We start from the raw sequence: 20,356 nt of genomic DNA on the forward strand, positions 1-20,356 counted from the left end.
TTGCTATGTTCTTCCAATCAAATTTTCGAGATAATAGGGAGTCATCAAATTATGTCCGTCTATTTTCTTCTTTTTTTTTGCGTTTATGTTGCCCTTGTATTGCTGATTTCATGTTTATAATTCAGTCTAGCTATCTGTTGTAATTTTTTAAATGAAATGAAAGGCAAAAGGCGTTTTGCGCTTATAATGGGCCACTTGAAAATTTTGGTCTCATTTGACTTATAACTTATAACTTATAAGTCAAATGAGACCAAAATTTTCAAGTGGCCCATTATATGATCTTACAAATTCCATCTAACTATTATGGTTTCTGCAAAAAAGATAAGTAAACATCGTCTTTAAAGGATATTAACTCATGTTTAGGATAAATCCACAATTTCAACAAGGCGGACCACACATGTTTTTTTTAGGCACATGTCCGTATTCCCCCCCCCCCCCCCCCCCTTTTCCGAAAAAATACAAATTGACTTTGAATGTGTTACACACTGGGTCGTGGGTCAAGTTTATTTTATTTTTCAAATACAATAAGAAACAGTCAACAAATGACTTTTATAAACATATATATATATAAAATTATATTTGCTAAACATTTTTTACAAGACTATCGATATTGATACTAGTGGTACTAAATCTAACGTAGATTGAAACTTTATACAACACATAGGCGGATCTGGTGGGATGAGGGGGACTTTTGTGCGAAATGTTTGTTACTATATAAAGGGAATTATAAGAATTAAAGAATGACAATCCATCCCCCCCCCCCCCCCCGCAAAAAAAAACAAACAACAAAAAAAAAACAAAAAAAATATATTTCAGTAAGTGGGACCCCTCCTTAAGAAAAGTTCTGAGCCACCACTGAAACAACAAATTATCAACAGTTACTAAATAACTAATTGACTTTTTCTATATTTTTGTGTTTTGATAGTATTTAAACATTTTTGCTTCTTGACGCTTCGTATCGCTTCTTGTCCTTAAAAAATCAACTTGTCTCTAATTAGTTAGACCGTAAACTGGTATCGTATGTCGGTAACCAGTTTTAATATCCGGTTTGCAACTAATCAACAGGTGTAAACAACATGAAGAATTTGTGATAAAACTCTAAGAAAATGCACCCAAAACATGTCTTTGTCGGCCCAGAATAGAAAAGTTGTTTGGGAGGAACACAAAGACAGGTTGACAAAACTTTTCTGTTGATCTTTTATCTGCTTTAGTTATATGATTGATCGTGTGGGGACGGGGACAAATTCGTCCCAGTTTTGGGCCTTCTTCTACATAAGGGGTCCCATATACGCTATAAACCTTACTGCTTTTAGTCCAATCATTAGAAGTTCTGAAATTGCACACATTTACGACAAAAAACAACTGGTTATTCTAAATATGCATATAACATCATGGTACCACCTAGTCCAAATAATTATGACGTCTGGCAAGGCTATTTTAATTTTTTTCTGGGACACTTTAAAATAGCCTTGCCAGACGTCATAATTATTTGGAATAGGTACCACCTATTTAGCAAAAAGAGCAGCAGATATCTTACTAGATTTCCAAGAGTCTAAACAATAAGCATGGATGCAATAGCCAATACATCTTATCGCTAATCCTGGCTGACCCGGCCGCTTGAACTTTTGATGCATACAACAATCACTTTTCCATTGTGGCGTCAGATATTTTGTTTTGTGACGTCAAACATTTACGGGAACCTGTATGATATCCAGTAATGGCGGACAAATAGCGATAAGGTGTATTTGGGTACTACTCATTACAGAATCGTTGATGGTTTGGAGGTCAGTTCAGACCATTTTTTCTATGATTTCATATGGATTCAAAATTAAATTGGTGAAACCATATAGCATGTACATGTATAGTAAATAATGATACATTTTGTACATCTACAAAATAAACACAAAATGAAAACTTTTGTCTGAAGCATAAATAAACGTAGGTTAAAAAACTGTCAAAATAGGCGTAATTTGGATACACCATACACATTCTAAATTCACTGCTAGTAAAAGACTGGTTTCATACTAAATAGGGACTTCAACTGCCCAAATACAATCTTGGAATCAAGACATCAGAAAACACACCTGGCATACAACAGTATAAGATAATGAAATGATAGTTAACGTCACAGTACCCAAATTGTACCTTTTCAGCAAAAATAGCAGCGAAAATCTTACATGTTTAATTTTCTTAGGGACAAAACTATTTGTATTTTTTCTTCTGAAAGCCATCTTTTAAAATTGAGCAAATAATATATGTTGCAAGCATTCATTCTTAAAGAAATAAATAGACTTATAGTAAGCATGGACTAATGTTAAATTGTTCAAAAAGTTTGAAGAAATTAACCAAAACATCTATTATTCAAATTCTAATGGTGTGAATTTAAGAATGGATGAAATTTAGGTACTCCCAATTACCGAATCATGGATCTTTTGGAGGTGGGTTCAAGCCCATTTTTCTATGATTTAAAATGCAAACTTTTGTATGGATTAAAAATAAACGAACATATACATGATATAAAAAAAAAGATGTGGTATGATTGCCAATGAGACAACTCTCCACAAGAGACTAAAATGACACAGAAATTAACAACTATGGGTCATTGTACGGCCTTCAACAATGAGCAATGCCCATACCGCATAGTCAGCTATAAAAGGCCCCAAAATGACAATGTAAGTTTAATCGACAAAAAACTGTCAAATAGGTGCAAATTTATCATGTTACAGACTACAATACCATTGAACACCAAACTATACATATAACAAGGTAATGACCAGGTTTTTATACAACCACAAAAAAAATTTCGGGATTGTATATTGATATTATGCGTCGCCGTCAGCCTTGTCTGCGCTGTTGTCCGAAGACACATTGGTTTCCAGACAATAACTTTAGTTTAAGTGAATTGATATCTATGAAATTTTTTAGGAAGAATCAATACTACAAAAGAAAGGTAGGGATTGATTTTGGGGAGGATGGTCCCAACCGTTTGGGTTGACAAGCATTTTTCTATTTTCAGGTTAAGAACTTGTGTATAAGTATTTCTATGGCTCTGAAATTGTACCACTATATTTGATATCACAAGAAGAAGGTTGGGATTCATTTTAGGGGTTATGGGGCCAACAGTTTAGGAATTAATGGTCATAAAAGGGGCCAAAAACAAGCATCTTTCTAGTTTCCAGACAATAACTTGTGTTTAACATGTTTCAAGAAAATCGATTTCTCTGAAATTGTACAACAAGGTTCCTTATATCAAAGGAAAGGCTGGGATTGAGTTTTGGGGTAATTGCTCTATGGCGGTTTCCAAAAGTTTGGGGGGGGATTTTTTTTCATAATTTTTTTCAAAAATTTCTAAATTTTGAATTTTTGAAATGTTTCAAGATGAAATCTTGAGTTGCACAGTATTGTGCAATAGATTTTTAAGATCTTTGACAACATTTATTTTGTGTCAGAAACCTATATTATGTCAAAAATTTTATCACAATCCAAATTCATGAAATTCAATGACAGTTATCAAGCTTGAATATAATGTCAGAATATGCCCCTACTGTTTAGGGTTCAACCTCTGCTGTCGTATCAGGCTCACTCAGCTAAGCATTTTATTAAATCTTTTACCCTAAACCAATTGTTATCTTTTAAATAGAAAGTTATCTGAGTTGTTTGATTGCATAAGAAAAGCTGTGTGTCCCGAATACCTCAGAAACTGAAGTTTGAAGAAAGTAACCGTAAACAACTTAATTAGAAGGAAAATCTTAAGTTCTTTTATGCAGTGTTATTTTTTTTATTTTTTTTATTATTTCATTTTTATTTTTAAGAATAAATTGGAAGAATATAATGATATATTAACATTACCAAGTATGTATATATTTATTTATTTTCAGTTTGAGAAGAATCCAGTCACGAGTAAGTGACGGACATACACCTCCAAATAGATACTCACCACAAAGAGGAACACCTCCAGGAAGGTACAACAGATCTCCACAGGAAGGAGGAAGGAGGTCACATTCACCTTATGGCAAATATAGAAAACCTACCTCACCTGCATATTTAAACAGGTATTTAGAAATATACTTTTGAAAGGGTACTTTGACTGATGGAAACTAGTCAGACTGAACATGCTTTTGCTGATGAGTTTGTTGATTACATGTACAATGTATATACTTTAATATAGATTAAAGGAAGATTTAGAATTATATATGTCATGTACATGTGTTCATTAAGTGTCTTCAAAGTACAAGATTAGTCATGATAGATGCTAAAATGTCAGGTCAGGATAATATCAATAGAAACATATTTGAAGGTAAAACTTGAAACTTGCTTCATATACCATGTATACATTTATCAAACTCTCTCATTTCCAATCAGAACAGATTCGGTTAAAAAGAATAGGTTGAGAGGTCACAACAGATACCATCAAACAAGAAAAATAAAATTATTCTTTATATCATTTATGGGCATTGTAAAGTGTAAAAAAAAGGCATTCATTTTTTTAAGTACTAATATATTATTGTTATTAATTTACCGTAAGTATTTTTAATTGTTCTTTTTATCTGGAGTAAGAAACTATATTTATATTGTTTCATAATTACACATGTTTATGATATTTTCAGAATCGAAACTCCTCATGAGCGTGATAAAGTAAGAAACAAGGGCAACTTAAGAGGAAGTAAATATGGAGTTGTTCCCCCTGTTCACAGACGTAGTCACCAGTAAGTGTACTAAAAAGGGAAATTATTAGATATGGATTCGTGTTATTGCTGGAAGGCTGGAATACTAGTTATTTAAAAAAATGAGTTCTGATGTATGTCGTAAATCAACACACATTCAAACATAAATCAATTATTAAAGTAAAATAGTAGGTTTCAAAACCACAAAATTGTATTTAATAAATTTTACAGTTTCAACTTAAAAAAAAAATCTGGTTCACTGACAAGGAGGGTGACTTTTAACATACATATCAGTATTTCAGCAGGGTTAAACAAGTTTTAAAGACCTTAGATCTTCCCCTTTTAATCTCTATCAGTCAGTGAACTTACACAGGTACAATAATAGGAATATGCTACAAGTACAGTAACAGCACTATACCTGATAATCACAGTTTTATAGATAACATGAACATTAGTACATAGAAAACAATAAAAAAGAACTACTGGTATACATTTTCAACTATCATGACTATACCATTTCAATGAATCTTACAGCTACTGAAATTAATCATATTCATTTTATTTTTGGTTTGAATAAATCTTAATATTTTTTTTGGAATCAGGCACACAGTCATGCAAAGAGAAGAAAACACACATTAGAATGTACATCTGCGAACAGTTCGAAAAAATAAAGGGTGTAAGCATTTTAAATTTTATATATTATTCTTGAAAATTGTACCAAAAATTAGCATGCAATATTTGCTGACATTGTTCACATAGAAGTTTCACTCCAAAAGGGTGACAGTATTATTTGATTTACAATACTGTATTTTGTATGAAATAACCATTTATTGCTTTAAATCTCAGAACACCAGACTATGACAGTTGGGGAGAAGATACAGATGATGACTCTGGTGAAGAACAGCAGTATGTCATGCCTCAGCAATACCCTTACCCTGCCTATGGATACCCAGCATATCAGCATCCCCAGGGACATCATGGACCCCCTCAAGGCCATCATGCACCACCCCCTCAAGTAGTGTGGGGAGCTCCATTCCAAATATACTATCCCCCACCACCTCAACATGGGTACAAAAGTAAAAAGGCTCGTGACAAGAGAGCGAAGAGGGCCCAGGAAACACAGCCAAATGTCCATCACTCACAACCTCATGGTGGGAGACAGTCTAGGTATCAGAAAAGTCCCAGAGTAAATCACTCACTTCCTGTTTACAATGGCTACGGTCAGGAACCTCATCATACTAGACGGAGAGATGAAGTGTTTGATACAGATAGAAATGATGTTCTTAAAAAGTATAAGGTACAAATGTAGATGAAAAAGCTTTTGATGCCAGAAATATTTTCTAGAACCCAATTTTTTTTAAATACAACTGTCAAGCAACTGAGTAAAGGTGCACATAAAGACAGTTGTTGTTGAAAAAAATAAGATCATGTCTGTTGATTTGAGTAGATTGTAAAATATGCCCAATAAAACACAAATAAATAAAGTTGCTACATCATACAATGTAAAAATGGCTAACAAAATTAAACTGATACCATTCAATGAAAATATAAGAATTTACAGAATGTTGTGGAGATCAAAATCAATAATTTTATACTACCGGTAAATCTATCTATGAAAGACAGTAACAGTTTGATATCAGCTACTGGTTAAGTCAGTTTATTGTATGCATTTATCATTTTCAATCAAAATGAATCTAAAAAGGGAATTATAGTTTTTGTCTTGCTTTGACGGAGTCAAAAAGAAAGACATAGGTATGCTGTTTCCGGTGTCAGCGACGGCGTCAACAATGTATTAGTTTGTGATTAGGTCTAGTTCATGGTGAACAGTGAATTTGTAATGCAGTTGTCTTAGCACATCTCATTACCATGGAGATTATTTGACCCCCTCCCCTCAGTCAAGGTCTTTTGACTTTGAAACTTTGCTTAGTTTAAATGTATTAGTTTGTGATTAGGTCAGTTTATGGCCTACCACTAGTGGTAGGTCAATGGTATTTGGTATGCAGTTGTATAAGCATTGGTATATCTCATTTTAAGGGAGATTGTTTGGCCCTGCCCCCTCAGTCATGGTCTATAGACTTTGAAACTTTTGCTTGATTTTCATGTATAAGTTTGTGATTAGGTCAGTTTAAGGGGATCAGTTAGTGGTAGGTCAATGATATTTGGTATGCAGTTGTATTAGCATTAGCGCATCTCATTACCATGGTGATTATTTGACCCTGACCCCTAATGTTAAGTCAATGATATTTGTTTTGTTTTATTTCCATGGAGAATATATAACGTAAAAAAAAAACCAACCCAACCCCTAATTATGGTTCATTTACAAGTTGATGGTTGTGTTTAGGTTTGTTTAAAGGGAACAACTTATGAAAAGTCAATGGTATTTGGTTTGCAGTTGTATTAGCATTGGCACATCTTATTTCCATGGAGATTGTTTAGCCCTGTATCTTCAGTCATTCTTCATTGAATTTGAAATTTGCATAACTTACATGTTAAAGTATTGCTATTTTAATTTCAACATTTGCATTATCAAAATAACAAATAGGCGAGACATATCTCTGTGTTAACAGTTTATTAGTAAAAAAGTTATCATGGTTTGGCTTAGATTATTAGGAGTTGTCTCTCTTTATATAGGAAAAAAGTCTTGTCATACCAAGCATAAGAAATGATAAATGTGATTTTCATATAATTTAAAGAATATTCCTTAAATTTTGTCTTCAATTCATATTATCACAAGTATTGCAATAATGTAAAAACTTTGAAATGATATATGTCAAATAATGTATTTGTAGTATATAGAAACACAACCATCGCCATACACACCCGAGAATATTGATGACATGGTGGCCAAGCGATACAAAGATGAACCGGTATGTATTATCACATAGTCAACTCGAAATTTATTGAAAGCTGTAAATTCAGAAATTTAGGGTGTATATTAATATAGGGAATCTGTGAACACAATTCATGATTAATAGATCAGTTAATAAAATGTCCTATTCTTTCAACAAATTTTCGTACCTGGATACAAAATAAAGGCATCTGCTTTTGAAATATTTTTTTAACCTGTCTGAACAAAATTAAATGATTTTGAACTGCCAACAAAACATTTATGATGGTATATTCTCTGAGGGACAAATTAGTCCCTCATGTTGTAATAGAAAATTTGTATCGTTCTTATTAAAAAGATTTTTTTAATGCCTTGTAAGACCTTTAACATTCTTTCCTCAATTAAAAAGCCAAATAATTTCTGAATTTATGGGACTTCATTTACAGGATTAATTCTTTTGTAATCTCTAATCAAAATTGATTGCAGTGGCAATGATTGTATTTTGTTTTTTTTTTAAGATGTGCAACTCGTAATCAGTTCTTGATTTCTTGAAAAATAATAGCTTCAGAATTGTATTTCAATAAACAAGAGTTTTGCTACAGGATATGAACAAAAGCTATAGAATATTCTTGAAGCAAAAATTACTTTTAGAAATGTGAAAATGGTCTCGGAAATGGAATTTGATTTTGTGAATCACATGTTTACAAATAGGTCAAACATTATTTGAAAAAAACTAGCAGTGATTGATAGATTGTAAACTAAAATATGTTTTGCAATAAATTAATGTTTATGAATCTCAGCAGTAGAAAAAAAACCACAAATGTTAATATGTAAACTTGGGTCCATTTTTATGCCCCACCTACGATAGTAGAGGGGCATTATGTTTTCTGGTCTGTGGCTCAGTTCGTCCATCCGTCCGTCCGTCCAGGTTAAAGTTTTTGGTCAAGGTAGTTTGTGATGAAGCTGAAGTCCAATCAACTTGAAACTTAGTACACTTGTTGCTTATGAGATGATTTTTCTAATTTTTAAGCCAAATTAGACTTTTGATACCAATTTCACGATCCACTGAACATAGAAAATGAACGTGGGAGTTTTAGGTTAAAGTTTTTGGTCAAGGTAGTTTTTGATGAAGCTGAAGTCCAATCAACTTGAAACTTAGTACACTTGTTGCTTATGATATGATCTTTCTAATTTTAACGCCAAATTAGATAATTACCCAATTTCACGGTCCATGGAACATGGAAAAGGATAGTGCGAGTGGGGCATCCGTGTACTTTGGACACATTCTTGTTATTTTTTGTACATCAAGTTAATTAGAAAGTTTGGAAAATAAATCACAGCAAATTAAGTCTACTGGAAAGGGACTAGACCCTGAGTTAAAGTATACACCAAAAATCATGAAATAAACCAGTATAAATTTAAACTTCCCGCTAATTGTTAATATAGAACTAAGGAGATGTGGTTAGAATGCCAATGAGACAACTATCTATTGAGACTAAAGGACAAAAATATAGATCAAATGTATTGACTTCAATTTATTTCTCAAGAAATCAAGAACTGATCTCCAAAATCACAAACAGAATTCTGCATGATATGCATGGCTTAAATGTGTTCATTTGTCTTGACTTCTTGTTTTCTCTAATCTGATGTCAAGATACTAGAATGTATTTCTTTTTAAGATTATTATCAGAATCTCTCTTTAGAATGCATTCTTTAAACATTACAGGAATCTAGAATACATATATTAAATAATTATTAATTAATTAATGATTCTTTGGTAATGGATTCTTCTTTAACATTCATTTGCTTTAATTCTGAACTTAAAAGATAAATTCTGTTTGTATATTTGAAACTTTTTGTATTTATTTGCATATATTCTTGGTCATTTTGGTCATTGACATTTTGTTAAAGATTTTGTGAAAATATCCAAGTTGTCTATAAGTATACATAGAATAGAAAGGCTTTTAAATGAATAAGAATCATAAAAAAATAGAAAATTTTCTTATCTTAACAGAAAATGTTAGAGCTAATTGCTATAATATTAGGATTAATCTTCAGTTTAAATTTGGTTGCTAGACATTATTATGAAAGAAGCTATACAAAAATAATTCTTAGTTCAGTTGTCTCTTCAGGAAGAAAAGTGTTGTTAAGACATTGCAGCATTCACAGAATCACTGGTATATGATGAGGGACCATGAAATAATAATTTAAATGTCAAAATACCTTTTTTTTGGACTCTTGTAATGAGATCTATAGAAAATTGTGGTCATTGCATGTTAATGATGCAACAATTGTTTTTGAAGTTTGAATTCTTACTGCTCAAGAAAAATTAAGTAATCTTAAAGAAATGTTGCGAATTTTTGATGAAAATAATATAAAAATTGAAATCAAGAATCAAGAACTAAGAATTATTTCTAATAGACGGCTATGCTAATTTTATTTTGACCTTGTTGTAACATTGTTGTTGAAATTAATTGCTGTCCATTGTTTTGCTAACTGTTGTTTTTCTGTTTTATGACATTAACTTATGACCATACGTTGCTCATTGTCTTGCTGTTGTTTTTGACAGGAATTGCTTTCCTTATTTTACTACAATGATCACCCTCTGTTTGCGGAGGGTTTTGTTAATTGGTTTATTAACGACTGTTTGGAAGAGATAATTCCTGACCTGCTAATAGAGACACTTAATGATCTAAATAAACTGGTTTGTAGCTAACATATCCTCCCTCTTACTAACCACTCTGTGTGTGCATGGTAATACTACTCAACTCACATACACACATCTGTTTGCTTTTTATTTTCTTGTAGACATATTATTGGTATATGTATAATATACACATATTTAATGATATATATTTTATTACAAAAGTCTGTATAAACTATAGGTACCTATTTGAATTACATTGACATCAATAATACATATATAAACACTAAATATCAACAGTATCATATCATGATACTGTTGATAGCTTTTGAATATTAATTTTGTATGCTGGCTTTAAAATTACTTTTTATACAGGTTACATGTACATTATAAACCTGTGCATAATCAACATGTATTTCCTAAAATAGTTAGTTTACAATAAAAAAAACAACAACATCAAGTGAACATGTAAAATTATTGTAAAACAAAAATGAAATTGTAAAGGTAAAGAGACATTGTGTTGTCAATATCCACTAAAAATGAAGGTCAGTGTTCATGTAAATCTTCATTTGTGAGTATATACTTAATGTATGAGTCAGTATATGTCAAGCTAAAGAAAAACTCTGAGAATGGTTTAAATTTCTGCAATAAGCCAAAAGGCTGTTTCCCAGTAATAAACAAAAACACAAAATAGATAAGTAGTAGACAGTCATGCAAGGATCACCAGGGTAATGGCTTTCCCAAAGCACATTTAAGAATATTGAGGAATGTATATTTATTTACATAAATACTTTGTTAAATATAATTTGTCAATATTTAAAAAGAGGACATGTACATTAAAAATTCTAAGATGATATTTTATTTAACAAAGTTCTGTTTCACAAGTAGATTTTTAGATATAGCTAGCTGCCACATATAAGTTTGAATTTTTTGTTTTCACAGTTTTATTTTTGAATTGTACTGCTAGAAAATTAGTTGATAGTATTCCACAGACTGGGTTTTTTGGTTGACACCATAGATTATATCATTGATTTGAGCAAATTAGCTGTTGGTAGAAGATAAAGTTATAAAACCCACTTTCAGAAAAATGCGCAATCAACATGCAAAAAAAAAAATATTTTCAAACAAAGTTATTGGTTTAATATATTTGAATGTTCAATTATACATAAAAAAAAAATATATAATAATTGTTATTCTATCAATTTTTCACAATTATATAAATCGTGTTATGTTGTTTCAGAAATAAGGACCTGGAATTTAACTTAGACTCCTCAACACATTTACTGCAGGATGCTAATTTTTTGTAAGAATTTAGTTTAAAGTATAAAAAAATTGTTTTTGAATCATTTGCTAAATTAGTACAAGCCTGATTATTATACTTTGTCTTTATATAAAAAGCTAAGGATAGCCAACTTTAGCAAGTCAATATTATGAAGCAACTTCATTTTGCACACATTTTTAAGACAATGCATAATAGAGATGACATTATCATTTTAGCCCAGAAATCATCCATATTATGACAAGGCACAGATAATATGTAATCAGATACTAGAAGAAGTCTTACCAGATGTGACGCATGAAGCCGTCAGACAAGCCATGAGTGAATTGGTTGGAGAGTAAGTTATTGTGCTTACATATTAGGTTCTCCAAATTAATGATGAGTATGATATTAAAAAATTAAGATGTGGAATGATTGCCAATGAGACAACTCTCCGCAAGAGACTAAATGACACAGAAATGTACGACTACAGGTCACCGTATTGCCTTCAACAATGAGTAAAACACATACAGCATAGTCAGCTGTAAAAGGTCACAAAATGACAAACGAGAAACTTTAAAATAGTCTGCTTAATATTTGATTAAAGGAGGGAGGCAGACACGACTGGTTGGCCTGTAAAACTTACTGTCATTAAAACCAGTTATTATCACTCCTACATTGTTTGGATCTGTCATACTAGCCATTAGAACAGACATTTTACAGAAGATTTTAGAGTTGGGGTTTGTTAAACTAGTTGTGATTACCGATAAGTTGAATTTAATCTATTGTAATATCAATCTTTCATTCAGGTTATCATCTTATTTATGTGTGTAATTGTATCACAGGCCACAACTTACTTGAGCAATCTTATATCTACATATACTATCCACTCCTGATGATCATAACTCTAGCCATATGTTACACTGAGGGTCTCTATTCTTGCCTTCATGAAACTTAAAATAAAAATATTTAAGTCATATTTTACACAATTGTTCATCGTCAATTGGCCCATCAATATATTACTACCTGATGGTAGCAGAAGCATACAGATGCTTTTACATCTTATCTCATTTGAATGTTAAAGTGCAAGCTTGAGTTTTGAACAGATCCTATGTTTTGTATAAGGAGTGTATTTAGGATCAAGAAGGGTCCATCTTTACCCTAAATTTCTTGACATTTAAATGAAGTGATAAATAATAAAATTTGACTATTTTTTTCCTAGATTTGATTTGTTTACTTTTAACAACATTGTCAACATTTAAGGACATTCAACTTTTTTAACCCATTGCATCATTTTAGTTTGGTCGCAAGGTGTTGCCAATGTTTTTCAGAAGGAAATAGACCTTACAAATGCATAATTATAGGTAAATTGGCAAAACACTCGTAATATATCATTCTTATAAAGCTGTCAAAATTGTTAAAACAAATATAGTTACAGACAACAAAAGTGTTTAGTTTGTCTAATTTGCATACGGAAGATCATAGATTTTTACCAATGGTATTAAAAGTTTGATTTTAAGGACCGTTTTAAGTCCTTCATCTGGCAAGGGCCAAACTCTTGTATTCTTCATATATCTAAGACAGTTCATTTGTCTTCAATCTGCCCAAAGTAGAATTTAGATATTTTAAAGGTACATGTAAACAAAATGCAAGTCTAATTTTATTTGTTTTAACTCAAACTATCATTTGGTTTTGCATACTGCTGTATTTTGAACATACATAAAGTTGTAGATTGAAATGTTTTTCTTTTCTTTATTAGCTACATGGGATTTTCCCAGCAGAGACCAACTGCAGATAGAATTAATGAGTTAGTAGCCGGTGCTGCCCCAGTTGGACAAGAGGATGTCTCGGAGTCATTTAATACAGTATTAGACGATTTAATCCAGGATCATATTGAAGAAATTCAACAAGAATTGGTATAAATATAAAACTTTATTGAATTTGAAATTCAATAAACCTTAAATCAGTTTTGTTGATAGAGAAATGACTTTTCAAGATAAACGTTAATTAAGAAATGTAGATTAAGTTCCAAATGACTATCAATAGAAACTGTTAATAGAGAGAAAATGAATTGATACCCATAAAAAAAATGATTTCAAGAATAAAAACAAAAATATACGGTATAGCACAGGTTGAAATATATTGGCGGTTATAATTTTGATGGATTCAATACTTTTATCAATACCTTTGTATGTGCTGTTTTAAATTGGTGGAATTTATTTTGGGGATTTTGTTGAATTTTTCAAAAATTTGCAATCTTCGAAAATAACCCGCTATACGGTATTGAATATTGATTTAGTTTTTTTAATATGTTCATGATGTTTATTGAGGATTGTCCCTCCAAATTTTGGGATATCCCAGCATTCTGAGTTGAATACGCATCATGAATCTAATGATATGTTTTATAACTTACAGAAAGTTCTTTTTAACCATTTTAATCATCTACCACCATCTTTTGACAATGTTATTTGGCCTAAATTTTACAAGAGCTACACAATTTTAGATATAAACTTGCATATAGTTTCTTTGTTATCAAAGTTTATAATGTTACTATTTATGAATAAAAAAATTAAAGGTGAAAATTTTGAAAGTATGTTATTATTAAGCATGTTAAGCAAATGCAGTTAATTCATAAATTTTTGCATGAATTTATTATTTCAATATTTGAAAAATAAACACAAATGCGTGATCAATTATTGTAATTGCAGGAAAAGCTGCATATAGATATATGCATCACAAATCATGATACAAGATCTTATTATTTCAATACTCATAAAGTCTATTATTTACATTAATTGAAAATTTCACAACTTCTGAATTTACCAAATAGTAGTTGAATAATTTTCGGTGCAAGTTGTGAATTGATATCAAAGTTAATTCCCACACTTTTTATAAATGCTTATTATTCCAGTACATACCAGAGGCAAGTAAGAGCACTTGAACAATACCAGTATGATTGACTGTCATGATTTACAAACAATTGCACTAGTTTGGATTAATTTGAATTACCTACACTCTAATCAAATCTTACATGACCAGAGTTGATATATATTGTGTTACATAAATGAACAGTGTTAACTTAATACACAGTTCTTAACCTCAATCATATATACTTATAATAACTTTTGATTCACACACTGCTGCATAAAATCATTCTGTTAATTATGTGTGAAAGATGACCGATTCAGGTCTTTATAAAGAAGGTTTGTACATGTATGTTTTAGTACAGGAAATGTAATTTTTCTCATATAGACAAATGAATACCAATTTGATCAAAAGATAAACTTATTATTTTTATTTTTGTTGAAAAAGGGCATTTTCAATGCCTTTTTCTGAAAATTGTTAGGTCAAACTTAAAAAAAAACTACACTACAGGCTACACCTTTAGAAAATTTCCCTTTCTATTCTTGTCAAAGATGTTAAATTGGAAAATATAGGCTTTCAACATGGAACCATGGCTCACACCGAACAGCAACATAGGGCCTAAAAATGATTAGTGTAAAACAATATAAACGGGAAAACCAATGGTTTTAAACTATATAAAAAAAATGAGAAACACCACACCAAAAAACAACAACCACTGGAGAACAGGCTCCTGACTGAAAATATTTAATTAAAAGAGAAAAAACAGTGCACTTTCAAAAACTGAAATATCAGGAGAATTTGTATCAATATTTAGAAATTTTCCATCTTTAAGCATAAGAATCAAAATTTTATAGTAAGATTAGGAAAATGAAAATAAATTTGAAAAAAAGTGAAAATATTTTTTTACTACTTTTAATGCTAAAATATGATATGAAACTACAAAGTCTCATATAATTGGACCAGATCGCAGAACTGACTTATATGATTTGATAAGTGTTTGCTATTCTGATAAATATAGTTTTGAAACAATTTAAATAATTTAAACAATGTAGATAAGAATTGATGATATGTGTATTTCAGATAAATGATGTTATAACAGATGCTGTGATAGAACAGATTATAGAGGAGGATATTATCGTACAAGAGGTGGATGAGGAAGCTCCTGAGATCGCTGAGGAAGTCCTTAGTCAGTATGACTCTAAAATAGAAAGGAGAGAATTGAAAGAGGTAACAATGAATATTTTAAAGTAAATAAAAATATGTCTTAATATGTAAATGATAAAATCATACACACATTTGAATCTTTATTATAACAAATATTAAATAATCTTTAAGTAAATGAAATCACAAAAAATGTATACAGGCTGGAGAATCAAAATTTAACAATGAAAAACTTTATATGTCAAGTTAGCTCCTATATCCTTATAAGGTTGTTGATTTGTCAAAACCAAAATTTATTAAGTCCAAATTCTGTTTCACACTCAATGTGATGTTCCAGTTTTTCTACACTCTGGTTGAATGTACTGGGTATTCCCCATGACCGAAAATAATATAGTCAAGAATACAATATAATGATTACCATTTGTTTAAAAACAAATTGCACCTACAGTTCTTGCAATTTTTTGTTCATTAAAAATCTTTCAAATAATGTATCATAAGACATAAGACATTTATTTCACTAAAGCCCCCACATGGGGTTTGTTAGTACAACATTTTTTAACAAACAATACAAGTGTGAGCATATTTACATTAGAACAACATGGTAAACAAAGGTGCAATAATAGTATATATAATTAATACTGATATGTGACAGGAAGTTCAAATTATAGCAACATGATTAAGCACATGCATTAAAAGGTTTTAATAACAATTTTGCAAAATTTTGCTATATTTGTTAAATACCTATTTTTGTACGAAAAAAAAGCTTTGTCTATTTGAATAATTGTGGTTTTCTTGATGAGACAACTATCAACCATAGTTCAAATGAAGCAATTATAGGCAACCATAAGGCCTTCAACAATGAGAAAACCCCATACTGTTAGGTCTGCTATAATCACTACATTATCTCTAAAAATCAAGTTTTGATTTAAATCAGTTTTTTCATAGTACAAAATGTATTCCTTTTTTTAATTGAAAAAAAAGTTTGGATATTTTATGAATGCCTTGTTTTAAATATATTAGTTAAATTTTCAAGCAGTTATATATTACAAGCTAATACTGCATCGGATTGTGTTGTTACAGGTTGCTAAGCAGGCAGGAGATAAACTTCAGGAATCTATTCTATTGGACTATATATTGTCTATGGTAGCTAGTCAGGGACGTGTATGGTCACAAAGTGATCATGCTAATAAATATTTAGATGGTAAGAATAACTTTATTAATTGTTCCTTCCCTGTGCCAATATCTCTCTGCTGAATGGCTCTTTAATTCAGATAATAGTTTAAACACGAGTAGAACAGCAATAACACAATGTGTGAGAAGAAATTTCATTGACTAACTAACCATTTGACCATGTTAACTTATTCATAGATCTAGTCTTGCTACTGTAATCTTTTTTTTTTGCTTTGGCCATCTTGTTAACCATAATCCTTGTATACTAAAACTTTAAAGTGTTTTTGTTGTTTATGTTTTCTTACTTGATTATTGTAACCAAACAATTATAGCTTTTAAAAGCATAAATATTGTGTAAAGTCTACATTAAACTCATTTTTGAGTTGACACTTTCAAAAATATGGAAAATTGTGTATGTATGTACTCTTGTTTTTTTTAAGTAACATCTATTCAATGATATTTTTTGGTAAGAAATTGCATTGACCACAAGTAACATAAGAAAAAAATTCACTGTGATTAAATACATAAATTTAAGCATAAGTTTACTTCAAATTTATCTTTAATATGCATTTTGACCATTTTGTTGTAGACCAGTAGGTAAAATTCTATAAATTATAAAACCACAGAAGTCAAACATATGAACTAATATTTACTTTTTTAATTTGCAGATTTATTGTTAGACTTGTTTATAGAACAATTTTATACTGTACAAGATCACAGAGAGAAAACCTCATCTAATAACCCACTCAGGAAACTACATGAAAAAGTCACTACAGATGTAGTAAGTCATATACATACATACATATATACTAAACCTCATCTAACAACCCACTTAGGAAACTACATGAAAAAGTCACTACTGACGTAGTAAGTCATATACATACATACATATATACTAAACCTCATCTAATAACCCACTCAGGAAACTACATGAAAAAGTCACTACTGACGTAGTAAGTCATATACATACATACATATATACTAAACCTCATCTAATAACCCACTCAGGAAACTACATGAAAAAGTCACTACTGACGTAGTAAGTCATATACATACAAACATATATATATATATACAATGTAAAATCAACTTATTTTTCAAAAGCAATTCCTGTATGTGAATTTTGCATTATAAAAAAACATATAGATGTGAATTGTTTTAAATTTGTCTGTCTTGATTCTTCTTTTAATTTATATACTGTGGATTCATTATGATTCTCCCGATACCAATTTTCGTAGAATTCATTGGTATTTGTAAACCACAAGGAAATGTTGTATTATTGCCAATAGACAACTACCCAATGCTGGCAGACAGAAGACTTGTGTTAATTCAATGGTTACTGCCTAAGATTGAAGATGAACACTTTATTCATTTATCCAAAAAAGGAGAAAAAAGATGTTTTAGACTAAATATTTGTATAAGTACTCCTTGTATAACTTCAACTTTAACAATAAGAAAAGACAGGTAAAAAAACAAAAAACCTGTTTTTAATCTAGTGAAAATTATTAACAATTTCAAATAGCAATTTTATTAACAACAGAAATCATAAATTAAGTAACATGTATAATAAGTGTCACTATTGTAATCATCTTTTAAAGTATAAACAAATTTGTATTTTGCAGGCAGTAGATCTGTTACTTCAACAGTTAACATCCTCACTAGATGAAGACTTAGCCGATGTTGATGAGTATGAGAGAGGCGTAGACGATGTGAAAAATACAATAAAAACTCCAATTATACCCAGGACTATACAAAAATATTGAGGTAAGTCATGTGAAAAATACAATAAAAACTCCTATCATTATCAGGACTATACAAAAATATTGAGGTAAGTCATGTGAAAAATACAATAAAAACTCCTATCATTATCAGGACTATACAGAAATATTGAGGTTAGTCATGTGAAAAATACAATAAAAACTCCTATCATTATCAGGACTATACAAAAATATTGAGGTAAGTCATGTGAAAAATACAATAAAAACTCCAATTAGACCCAGGACAATACAAAAATATTGAGGTAAGTCATGTGACAAATACAATAAAAACTCCAATTATACTCAGGACTATACAGAAATATTGAGGTAAGTCATGTGAAAAATACAATAAAAACTCCAATTATACCCAGGACTATACAAAAATATTGAGGTAAGTCATGTGAAAAATACAATAAAAACTCCTATCATTATCAGGACTATACAGAAATATTGAGGTAAGTCATGTGAAAAATACAATAAAAACTCCTATCATTATCAGGACTATACAGAAATATTGAGGTAAGTCATGTGAAAAATACAATAAAAACTCCTATCATTATCAGAACTATACAAAAATATTGAGGTAAGTCATATTAAAAAATGATAAAACTATTATACCCAGGACTATGCTTAAATAATTAGACATTCCATGCAAAAAATACAGTAAAAACTCACATTTAAAACAGAACAACCAGAACTACATAGAAATGTAGTTATATATGTTAAATGTATCAAAGGTAAAATTAAACGATTAAAAGAAAACAGTGCACTTAAGGAAGGTGCCTTACTCTGACCAGATGGCTTGGGAGATTTTGGACCTAGTTTTTGACTCTTGGTTTGTCAAATAAAATTGAGTCTTCATCATCTATATAGTTTAAGCCTTCTTATCAAGTGTTTTCTATGACTTTTTGTCTCCTATAGTCTGGATCATGGCATCTGCCAATGTTGACTTTATAGTAATAATCAAACCTACAAAAAAGAATGAAATGAAAACTAGAATTGAATATATTTAATATTCAATACATGTAATATTTAATATTTGACTTCCTGAAAGTCTTTGGTCAAGTTAGTTATAAGGTTGCTATCCATGTCAGTCACCCATGAAAGTTGACATTACACTGAGGTTGTGAGTTCGAATCCTACACAGGGCAGGCCACTGGACTCAAATCTTAATTGATTAGGATTGTCAGTTTGCCTATGAAAGGTCTGGTTCTCTCCAGACACTTTGGCTTGCTCCACCAATAAAAACTGACCGCCACAAAATAACACAACAGTGTTTAAAGTGAGGTAAAACACCAATCAATCAATCAATTATTTGCAAAGTGCATGTTACCTGATTACAGGAGTGACATGACATGAACGAATATGATAATAGATTATATTTCTTATATTATCTACAGTTTCTTATTTATTGATTGTTTTTCTCTTTGTAGATGATGAAAATACATAGTTATAAAGTCAGGTCAAGGTGCTACGTTTTAGTACACATAATTCACAGATCATTTAATGCCGCACATTCTTATCAACCATATAGAAGATGTACTCAGACTTAGGAGTCGATGGGTTCATGACACCAAGATATTATGTATAGTGAATCTCAGATTTCTAATCTCGTGTTTGATTTTGGTTGACGATGATTGGATGGGAGACAGATCAAAAACAGATTATGAAATAACCTTGAAAAAAATTTTTACATCAATTATTGTTATTTCATGTAGAAAATAACATTCTCACTTGTATCTCACTTGTATCTGATTTTTTTAGAACTAAATTGAAATCTTTGTTCAAAGACACTTTTCTTTTTAGAAAACATTGGATATGTGTAAAATTATCCTTATTAAAAAGAAAAAATCTTTTGAAGGTTTTTTTTAACACAAAGGATTAGTCACTCTGATAGGTTCAACTGTAGCTTAATTTTTGTATTGCTATACATTTTTGTGTACTTGCAAAAATGTAAAAAATTGTTAAAATCTCTTGGTTTGTAAAAATTGGCTAAACTTGAATTAATAT

General features: G+C 30.5%; 1 protein-coding gene across 2 annotated transcripts; it reads left to right on the forward strand.

Moving 5' to 3' along the window:
• Positions 1–1,037: 1,037 nt before the first annotated feature.
• LOC139524464 (uncharacterized) lies at positions 1,038–20,006 on the forward strand. 2 transcript variants are annotated; one of them, XM_071319254.1, is made up of 13 exons: positions 1,038–1,172; positions 3,879–4,052; positions 4,608–4,706; positions 5,511–5,961; positions 7,454–7,531; positions 10,061–10,195; positions 11,633–11,751; positions 13,153–13,309; positions 15,339–15,485; positions 16,500–16,620; positions 17,258–17,370; positions 18,212–18,353; positions 19,780–20,006. In XM_071319254.1, the coding sequence occupies exons 1-12, from the start codon at positions 1,120–1,122 to the stop codon at positions 18,350–18,352; spliced, it is 1,788 nt and encodes a 595-aa protein (XP_071175355.1). In that variant the 5' UTR covers positions 1,038–1,119; the 3' UTR covers position 18,353; positions 19,780–20,006. The 2 variants fall into 2 exon arrangements, with proteins under 2 accessions (XP_071175355.1, XP_071175356.1); XM_071319255.1 differs by lacking the exon at positions 10,061–10,195.
• The last annotated feature ends 350 nt before the right edge of the window (positions 20,007–20,356 follow it).

This window comes from Mytilus edulis, chromosome 5, assembly GCF_963676685.1.
Source record: "Mytilus edulis chromosome 5, xbMytEdul2.2, whole genome shotgun sequence".
Classification (NCBI taxonomy): Eukaryota; Metazoa; Mollusca; class Bivalvia; order Mytilida; family Mytilidae; genus Mytilus; species Mytilus edulis.

Bases quoted from the DNA above. Each gene is read 5' to 3' on its own strand.
- LOC139524464 (XM_071319254.1), top strand. From the start codon at position 1,120: ATGTCTTTGTCGGCCCAGAATAGAAAAGTTGTTTGGGAGGAACACAAA. The intron at 1,173-3,878 runs GTTGACAAAACT...ATTTATTTTCAG, and splicing joins TGGGAGGAACACAAAGACAG to TTTGAGAAGAATCCAGTCAC. The intron at 11,752-13,152 runs GTAAGTTATTGT...TTTCTTTATTAG, and splicing joins ATGAGTGAATTGGTTGGAGA to CTACATGGGATTTTCCCAGC.